Source organism: Vespa mandarinia, chromosome 6 (assembly GCF_050613455.1).
Source record: "Vespa mandarinia isolate Hongniang chromosome 6, ASM5061345v1, whole genome shotgun sequence".
In the NCBI taxonomy this organism is placed as follows: Eukaryota; Metazoa; Arthropoda; class Insecta; order Hymenoptera; family Vespidae; genus Vespa; species Vespa mandarinia.
This window is the reverse complement of record NC_140815.1, coordinates 7,154,319-7,165,000: the sequence shown is the minus strand read 5'-3', so window position 1 is coordinate 7,165,000 and position 10,682 is coordinate 7,154,319. Positions and strand designations below refer to the sequence as shown.

Below are 10,682 nucleotides of genomic sequence, written 5' to 3'. Positions count from 1 at the left end.
ACCGAATCCTTCGTTACCCCGAGCAATCTTGGTACCAATTTATTTTTACCCTTCATCTTTTCCTTTACCAAAAAAAACGTGACACCGTATGTGCTCAATGATCTGGCAGTTTTCGTGTATAAAACTTTGGCATCGAGTTCGGACAGGCCAACGTGTTTCTTGTGCTCGGCAAATACCTTCTTCTCGATACCCTTCACTTTCACGTAAGACTGCGGTAAGAATTCTTTCAGGCTGTTTACGAACGAATAAATAATATGATAAAAATTCTGTTATTTTTTTTTTCTGTTTTAGTTTTGTTTTTTTTTTTTTTTTTTTTTTCTCTTCAAATCACGATTTAAAAATCATTATACATAAATCTACAAGGGTGAATAGTAAAATGAGAGGGGAAACGTACTCCAAAAAACCTGTTTTGTGTTTGTCCTCCTTATGATCGCCAAATTGTATTTGACATTGTATACCAGCGAATATGCATGCTTTCTCTTGTGTAACCGGATGTGTACCATCCAATATTGCATCCCTCGCTTGTACGTACAAAAGTGACAATTGCACTGGATCACGACTGTCGATGTTCTGATCGGAGAAGAAAAATTTTCTTCTTAACAATACGGTTTCCGATTCGTCGATACCTTGCTCCCGTAATGTTTTACTTGGATCTATCCAATTAACTAGAAAATATCAACAATGAGAATGAATTAAGAAATGTTTATTTTTTTTATCTTCTACTTTTTTGTTCCTTCTTTCTTTTTTCTTTTTCTTTTTGGTTTTGGTTTTAAAGTAAAACCAAAGAAAATTAATGATATTTAAATTACCTTCGTCGTCGGTCTTTAGTTTTTTCCTCAATTGATCCATCTTAGCATCTCTCTCACCCTTGTCCTCCTTTCTCCTTTTCAACGTTAATGTACCAAAGTTACCGGGTTTTTGATTTTCCGTTTCTTCATCTACGAGCTCGCGTACAAGGGAATATTCGTCGTGATTTGTTATACCAATTTTCGTGCATATAACTACCATAAGATTGGCGACAGGTTGACTGTCATCTACCAATAATGTTTTCAATGTACCATCCAACATTCTTACTCTAAGTGTACGTAATTTACGACGATATTCCAAAAGATCGCCATTTCTTAAGATATAATAATCAAGATTTCTGACTGGTTCAAGCCAAACGCCTTTCTTTACGTCTTCGTCGGCAAAGAAAAGTCCATAATCCTTGGCTAAATATATATATAAAAAAAAAAAAAAAAACAAAAAAAAAAAAAAATAAAAAAAAAAAAAACAAAAAAAAATGAGTAAGTATAAGTGAAAACAATCGATGATGATTAATTTGTCTTCCCATTGACGATAAATAGAAAAGAAATTAATGATGAGTTGGAAGGGTGGAGGGAGGGATTGTAGAGAGAAAATGAGAGAGAGAAAAAAAAGTCAAGAAAAATGAAATAAATAAGACTTACGTTGTCCCATATTACTGGCCTCCGCTAATTTTTCTCTTATTATACGGCAAGCATCGTAAACCGACGTACTCGGATCAAACTGCATCATTTTCGTTGCATTTTTCTCCGGAATGGAGATCCGTAATGATAATGTGGCCATTGCGACTATATCCAACAAGGATGTAATCTACCTGGTTAAAAGGAAATACTTTTTAGAGTTATATTTATTTTTTAAGTAAACGCGTTACGATTAACCTAACGAATTTAAGTAAGTAAGTAAGTAAGTAAGTAAGTAAGTAAGTAAGTAAGTAAGTTAGTATATAAGTAAGTAAGTAAGTAAGTAAGTAAGTAAGTAAATAAGAAAGTAGAACAATGACACTGAGGTAGACAGAAGATTAGAAACCCTTATCTGTTTGTTCGTTTTTCTTTTTTCTTTTTTTTTCTTCTTTTTTTTTTTTTTTTCTTTTTTGTCATTTTAATATAAAACGTTCAACTTACAACACTAAAAAAAATCAGAACACAAAAGTATTTATAAAATGTTTCACAGAATTTATTTAATATAATTTCACAGACTTTATTTTAAATAACTATTATAAATTTTATATAATTTAAAATAAATATATATATATATATTTTATAAAATAAATTTTATAAAATAAAAATTCTGTAAAATATTAATAAGAAATGGACGAAAGGAAATGTACGATTAAATTTGATATCGTTAATTCGTTCGACACGAACTACCAAGTAGAAATATTAAAACTCTAATGATCTTTATGTCACGTAAGACACGCAACATGTTTTACAATTAAAACTGATAGAGAAAAAGAGAGAAAGAACGACAAAGAGAGAAAGAGATACAGAAAGAGACAGAGAGAGAGAAAGAGAGACTAAAGAGAGGCCTGCATATGAAATGAAAGAGACGTGCGATATGTTGTACCGTGTGGGTAATAAACACTTTCACGCATCGTCTGGTTTGCATGCGAACGAACGAGCGGGAATAACAGGAAAGGGAGCGGACGTGCATCATATTTTAGGTGTTATTTAAACGAGATAGTGAGTTAACTCTACTTCGTAAACAAACGATCTAAAAATGGTCCAAGCGATATTTAAAATGTTTAAGAAAAAAAAAAAAAAAAAAAATAAAAAAAGAAAAGAAAAATAAAAGAAAGAAAAATATATAAATGAGTCAACTCACTCGTTCCTTTTTTTTTCTTCTTCTTCTTCTTCTTTATTTCGTTCCTTCCTTTTAACGTAATTAATTGCTATTTATTCGTTATTCGTTGATTATATTGAAACAACATCGACTTTTTCAATTTTAACGTGACCCTTCTCTTTCTCTCCTTTCTCTCTGAAATCTGTAAAATATAAAATGAAAGAAAATTATGAATTACGATTTTTCTCATATTCGTTCGAATATTTTCTTTTTCTTTTTTTTTCTTCTTTTCTTTTTTTTTTTTTTTCGATGAACATGACAACACTAATTTGTCTTTATAAAACTCCCTCGGTAATCTTAGAATAGAATAAAAGTAAGCATTTTTCTTTTCTTCTTTTCGTTACGACATCGATCATTTTTATTCATTATTTTAATAAAACAATATAAATATGATCGACAAATTAATTGTCTTCTTCTTCTTCTTTTTGTTTGTTCTCCCGAGATGTCGAAAATTCAGGCGTAAGAATATTGGGGAAAAAAGAAAAAAGAAAAAAGAAAAAAGAAAAAAGAAAAAAGAAAAAAGAAAAAAGAAATTGAAAGTGAGAGAGCGAGAGAGAGAGAGAGAGAGAGAGAGAGAGAGAGAGAGAAAATTTTTGCAAAACATTAACTTTCTTCTTCGTTCCACTAATGGAAAATGAAATTTTTTGTTTTAACATATAAAAGCTTTGTTCTTTCTTAAATAACGTAGAATAAATAGAATGATCTTCGAGAAGGGAGAGAAAAGAAAGAAATAAATTAGATAAAGACAAGGACGTTATGAAATAAGTAACTACATTATTATATATATATATATATATATATATACACATATACACACAAAGCTATATCGACATCGCACGGGCGCCGATAATGGCGTCGTGACGACTTGTTGGCGCCTTTTCCGGACGCTTCACTGACGACGGCCTAGATAATAGATCATCCACAAATTTTACATGCTCGATCGACATGAATTTTTCTCATATCATTTAGAAATAATATTCGTTGAAAAAAATATAGAAAAAAAAAAAGAAAGAAGAAAACTCCTCCCCCCCGTCTAAAAACATCAAATATCATAATGCAATAAAAGAAACAATGAGAAAACAAAATGTACATTTCATTTAATTTAGGGAGAAAAAAAAATGAATAAATAAATAAATAAATAAATAAAAAAAAGAACGAAAGTCCCTCCGCGTGTTTATATTATCGCCATATTTGTTTCGAAAGAGACGCACTCAGAGTTTTTCGAACCGTGTACGTACGTTTGTAGACACAAATACACATATACACACATACACACATAAACAAGCGAATTGAAAGCAGAAAAGAATGCTGATTTTCAAGAGACACGAATGCACTACTATATAGGGTGATTCAAAACAATCGTAACAAGCATTACTTATTTTTTTTTTTTTTTTTTTTTTTTTTTTTTAATTGATATCTAGTTAGAAACAATGAATGTTAGAGAGGAAAAAAAGATGAATGGTTTTCAGCTAGACTATATTATTCACCATCATATTTTTTTTATTTTTTGCAAGTGCGCGTAAGAAATATCACGATCGTAAATATACACATCGAAAAAAAAATCGTAAAGATTTACATCGAACTTTTTACCATCCATCCATCCATCCTCTTTAATCGTAACATTTCTTTTCTAGTTTCGTTGCAAAAAAAGAAAAAAAAAAAAGAAAATATCGCTTATTGCGGTTGCATGAATCATCATCGAGCGGTCATTTCAAAATACCTCGCTGATTAATTATTTTTCGACGTATGCAAAAAAAAAAAAAAGAAAAGAAAAAGGAAAAGAAGAAGGAAAAGATATCCATGAGAAAATGAAAATGGAAAAGAAAAATATATTTATGATGCAATTGAAAAATGAACGAGTGCATTATTGCAGCCGCGAAAGAAACAATATATATATATATATATATATACATATGCATATATAATTGCAAGAGTAGAACCACCACCATTCATATATTTTTTCTAACTAATTCGCAAAGAGAAAAGGAAGAAAAAGAAAAAGAGGGAGAGAGAGAGAGGAAAAAAAAAAAGAAAAAGGAAGATAGGTAAGGCTTATTTTATGGTTGTTTGAAACAACTTGTATTTTACACGAACATAATATGCACCCGGGGGAGGACGACACTCGACATTTACCAGATAGAAAACAGTGTGCTCTTTAAAGGGTATGTATATAGTTTAACCTCTTAAGTGGACCCGATGTACATGCTCGTGAAGCAGAGCACGCTTTTGCCGAGTAAGTATGATGAATATATCCGCCATCAAGCATAAACTACCATAGTAGCCATTGGCTACCTCTCTGGTCGTTGCAATCACGAAAGACTGTGCATAATCTCGGGGAGTGTTAAAAAAACAAAAAAAAAAAAAAAAAAAAAAAAAAGAAAAAAAATATAAAAATATAAAAAAATATCTCCAAAGTTTTTCCAAGCGTATATTTTTGTTCGTTCTTCTTTTTTCTTTTTTTCTTTTTTTTATCGCTTGTTAAAAATTTATGTGTCACGTTAAAAGAAATAATATATTCAGAATAATATACATCGATTTTTTTTATTTCTTTTTTTATTAATACGAATTGCTTCACTCTTCGCGTTAGGTTATCTTCGAAACGTAAAAGAAAAAAAAAAAGGGGGGGAAAAAAAGAAAAAAAAAAAAAAGAAAAAAAAAATTGATAATACTGCTATTTTTAATTGCAATTACTATTAGCAATTAACAATGACGAATCATTTTTCTGGAGATCCATTTTTTTCTTTTTATTATATATATATATATATATATATATATATATATATATATATATATATACAGTATCATTAAATTATGGCTTTCATCGGTCACATTAAATATTCTTAATTTCTGAAACCTTGACTTTATGTTTTTTTTTTCTTTTTTTTTTTTTTTGTAATAACGTTATAGGTAAAAGAAGAAAGTCGTCAATACAACGTTATTGCGCATTACTATACGATCTTCATTAATAGAAACGATAAAGTATCTCGAGTTCGATGTAATTTTTTCTATTTGTATGTTTTGTCGTCGATATGCGAGGTTCAAAGATCGACATATATGGATGACCATAATAAATAAGAAACGACATAAATATAAATAGCATGAATCTATTTAACTGATTGATTATCAAAGGGGTTTAAGAACAAAATATCCTATTATATTTGATCAATGAGTAATGACGAAATTTTCATTTTAAAATATTTCGTATCTAAATAAATGACATTGAATATTAAGTAATAATTCATTGAACAATTTTTCTTCATAATTACTTATTATTATCCATGCCAATACTATTCAATGATATTATATATTTCATTGTTATTTATTTATATATAAATTATTGCAAATTTCAAACCAATGTATTATATTATTCCTTAATATAGTACATTATTGTTTATTTACAAATAAAATATTGCAAATTCCGACATTACATATACATATATATATATATATATATATATATATATATATATATATATATATATATATATTTATCAAGCCAATGCAACATTATTCTATAATAATATACTAGTATATTGTACTAATATAATTTTAATATAACTAATATAACATTGTAATAATATAATAATACATAGAATTTTTATCAAAACCAATATTATACTAAATTATTCTACATTATAACACAGTGATATTTATTTACATATAAAATATACCAAATTCCAACATTATTTATCTACCAATTCAATAATACATTAGTAGATGAAATTGTATACTATAACATGGTATTGTTTATTTGTATATAAAATACTATAAAATATTTGCTCTAAAGTGTTCCTTTATTTCTATTTTAATTTTTCGTTTTTTGCGTTCTATTTGTCTTTTATTTCTTTTCTCTCTCTCTCTCTCTCTCTCTCTCTCTCTCTTTTTTTTCCCGCAACAAGACTAAACACAGAAGCGTGATTTTAATTTGATGAGACAATCGTTAAGATAAATATGTTAACGAATTATGGTCTATTCGATGCACGAAAGAATTTTTCTCTCTCAAAAGTCTCGTAGTCGTCGTTGTAATCGCAGTTTAATCTCATTCCGTCCTCGGAATGTAAACGTAGCGTATCTCGAGAATAAATCTTTCGTCTGCGATGATATCAGATCGCACGATTATGCATCATAGTTGGCAGTGAGCTCAAAAGCTTTTAAGAACCACATTCAAACTACTACTCTTTCTAGCTACGTTATAACTTTCGCAGAAAGCTCACGCAGCAAACATTTAAATTATAATAAGTGTACGCCCGTGTGGATCTAATTACACGTTTCTATGCTTGTGTATAAGCAAACCCATACATATGTGGGTGGATTGTGTACTACATACATACATACATACATACATATATACATACATACATACATACATATATCATACATACATACATGTATACATCATACATACATAAATACATACATGTATACATCATACATACATACATGTATACATCATATATATATACATACATACATATGTACGTACGTACGTACATGCGATAAAACGTAGGATGCTCGTTCACTCGTTCACTCTCACGTATGCAATGCTCTTATTACCATTTTCTTTTTAAAACATATGATATATGTATATGTATAAGTGATCTACACTTAAATAGAGATACGTATTATATATACACGACTATATTATAGCTTTCTATTTATAAGACTTAGACCGGAACTTAGACTTTACGTCGTCTGTACGAAACTCTACAAATTTATGCAATAATGTTGTCACCTTCTTTTATCTTTCCGTTATTTCACGAAGTTTGGAAAGTATACTTTGGAGAGAAAAAAAAATAGAGACAGAGAGAGAGAGAGAGAGAGAGAGAGAGAGAGAGAGAGAGAGAGAGAGAGAGAGAGAGAGAGAGAGAGAGAGAGAGAGAGAGAGAGAGTGAGAGGGGGGAGAGAAGAAGGGAGAAAGAAAAAAAAGAAGCACAATTGACACATGCTAAAGAATTTTATGAAAACTAAAGCATATGTGAATTAAATTATACCTGTCTTATTATATACGACTAAATATTTTCTACTACGTATTACTTTATCCCTCAATCTATATATTTATTTTCTATTAAACACAATGCATTAGACTTGATAAAATAAAGAAAAATGATATGAGATATTTATCACTATTGAAATAATATTAGAAAGTTCTTTAATAGAACCAATAGTCTTATCGTTTTAATACTATCTTTATTATTTGATTGATATATGTATGCATTTTTTTACATAGACATCCTTTTTATAGCTTATAACTAGATTCTTTATCTGATCATGTAATGTTTGATCTTACATATTTGTTACTTTAAATAGAAAAGAATTATACAAAAAAAAAAATACTGAGATTCTAATACTGACAATGAATTATATTCAATAATAAGAGGAGAAATTCAATATTTAAAATTTTTTCAATATATAAAAAGATTCTAATAATGTACTCAATATTTAAAAATCTTAATCAGAATCTTAACTTCCTACCTTATTTGCTATATCCAATATCCACTCACATATACTCATATATATATATATATATATACTCAAAGATAAAACTTATATATATACTCAAAGATAAAACTTATATATACATATATATAAAAGGTGAAGAAAAAAAGGAAACTTCCAAGGAAAAATATGCAACTCACATAAGCACAACAAATCACGTTAACATTCGATTCTCAGAATCAAATAGTTCGTTCACTGTCATTCGTCAATATCACGTAAAGAAGAAGAAGAAGAAGAAGAAGAAGAAAGAAAGAAAAAAAAACCGTCAGAGAACAAAAATAAACATTTTATAATCGGATGGCGCGATCCAACGAAGCGTAACAACTCAACGTGGACTTGAAAAGACGAAGACGAAGACGAAAACGAAGAAGAAGAAAAAGAAGAAATAGAAGAAGAAGAAGAGGAGCTGTCAATTCACCACGGTTCTGTTGTGAATCATGTCTATTTCGGGAAACACCCGTTGGATGTCCCTACACTCTCGCGCAACATATATACATGCATATATATATATATATATATATATATATATATATATACATATATCCATTGCTTCATAATTTTGAGGTTAACTGCGATACGTACGAGTTAAAGGAGAACTTGGAAATTAAAAACAAAAAACAAAATTTAATCTTACGAAAAGATATCACGAATTATTTAAACGTCGAACAGAATTCAATCGTATTTCTTTTTTTTTTTTCTTCTTCTTCGTTCGTGGATGCGATTAAACGAAACACTGAAACACGGGAACGTGAAACTCGCGTAAAAAGGTAGTACGCCCATTTCTTGAAATTTCTCAAAGTTAAAAAAAAAAAAAAAAAAAAGAGAAAATACGATCGACAAAGAGAATCGATTTTTTTTTGGATTTATAGAAAAGGAAAGAAAGAAAGGAAAAAAAAAAAAGAAAATCAAAGAAAAAAATGTAAGAAATAAAAATAATCAAAATAGACGTTGATATTATCGTATTGGTAGGAACGTGCGTTGTACTGTACGGTTTACTCACTTTTAACGAGATCCACGATACACGAGAAAGGATAGCCCCTCTTATTTTCTTGTAGATATTTAATTCGCCAACTCTTGACCACCAACAGACACGTCCGACGACAACACTGTCGCGACTCAGCCGTTCCGGTTTCGATCGTTCCCTGGCCTTCTGGCGTGTCAGGATCGTAACGAGCGTTAAGTTTTTAAGGGTATCATTAGAACCCCTCTTCTTCCCGTAATACTTACCATTTATATTAAATTGTAGCCTTACTTTCTTTTTTTCTTTTCTCTTGTTTTTCGTCATTTACATTTCTTTCTCTTTTTGTTTTTTCTTTTATATCTCCTCATTTCCCTCAAGCCAAATCAATTTCGATAAAGCCAAACGTAATACGTTTGAAATGTTTTTACAAAATGATTGATATTACAGATAGAAAAATATTGACATCGAGAATTATTAAAAGCAGCAAACGCATTGAAAATTAACGTCAATGCGTCAGTCTCGTGACTCACTCGTTATTCAAAGAAAAATTGTATACATACATATATATATATATATATTTTTTTTTTATATATATTCTTTTTATATATATTCTTTTGATATTCAATTGTTTCTATTTTCTCTTCTTTCTTTTTTCGAATTATACTCAGTGTTTCAAAATCATAACTACAAAACGAAATCAAAAGGTTTCATCTAATCGATGATAAGTTATTTGTTGGATGAAGAGAGAACAAAAAAAAAAAAAAAAAAAATTCCCGTAGGTATTGTAATATCGTCATACCTCACTGTGAACGTACAAATAGCTAATTCAAATAAACAATTTTCGTCTGGAACCACGGAGTAAAGAGAATATAGCAATTAAACGAGCGCGCACGCGCACGCATACTTTGGTAATATCGTTTGAAATAACAACGTGAAAACTAATGATCGATTTTACACGATACGTACGTATGTAGAAAAAGGAAAAAAGAAAAAGGAAAACAGGAAAAAAGAAAAAGCAAAAATCTATAACAGGGAACAATGGAGAATAATTCATTGTAAAAGTCTCATGATGTCGATTTTTTTTTCTTTCCTTTTTTTTCCTTTTTCATTTTTTTTTCTTCTCTTTCTTTTTTTTTTTTTTCTTTTTTTACGAGGCTTAATAAAAGGATCGCGAAGAGATCGAAGAGGGATCGAAAGAGGAAAAAAGATGTTTGCGCGGGAGACCGAAAGAAAGAAAGTAAAATATTCGATGCTCTTTTAAAACGAATGGCGCACGATCGAGACCGCGCCAAATTTGGTCATGGCGGCTTTCATATAAACAGAGAGATAGATAGATAGATAGAGAGAGAGAGAGAGAGAGATAGATAGAGATAGAGAGAGAGAGAGAGATAAAGAGATACAACATATACATACATAGGTGGTTTCCGTCGTAGCTCGCAATGATGCAACGAAAGTAAGTAACCTGTTTTTCTTTATCTCGTCCTTCAACATATATATATATATATATATTTTTTTTTTTTTCTAATATATTTTTTCTTTCTTCTTTCTTTCTTTCTTTCTTTCCTTTTTTCTTTTTTTCTTT

The 10,682-nt window shown here is 29.4% G+C and overlaps 1 protein-coding gene across 6 annotated transcripts in view; it reads right to left on the bottom strand.

Annotated features, from left to right (window-relative positions):
- The window catches only part of rhea (Talin_middle and talin-RS domain-containing protein rhea), a 23,069-nt gene extending 13,793 nt beyond the window's left edge, over window positions 1-9,276 (bottom strand). For 2 of the 6 annotated variants that reach the window (XM_035864170.2, XM_085657914.1), the window contains exons 1-6: window positions 9,140-9,276; window positions 2,626-2,785; window positions 1,449-1,618; window positions 810-1,211; window positions 395-665; window positions 1-231 (exon numbers count right to left, since the gene is read on the bottom strand). The exon at window positions 1-231 is cut by the window's left edge and continues 273 nt beyond it. In XM_035864170.2, the coding sequence (XP_035720063.1) occupies window positions 1-231; window positions 395-665; window positions 810-1,211; window positions 1,449-1,587 (1,043 nt within the window). In that variant the 5' untranslated portion in view covers window positions 1,588-1,618; window positions 2,626-2,785; window positions 9,140-9,276. The other 4 variants (XM_085657912.1, XM_035864173.2, XM_035864172.2 and 1 more) reach the window with 4 other exon arrangements.
- Between the last annotated feature and the right edge of the window lie 1,406 nt (window positions 9,277-10,682).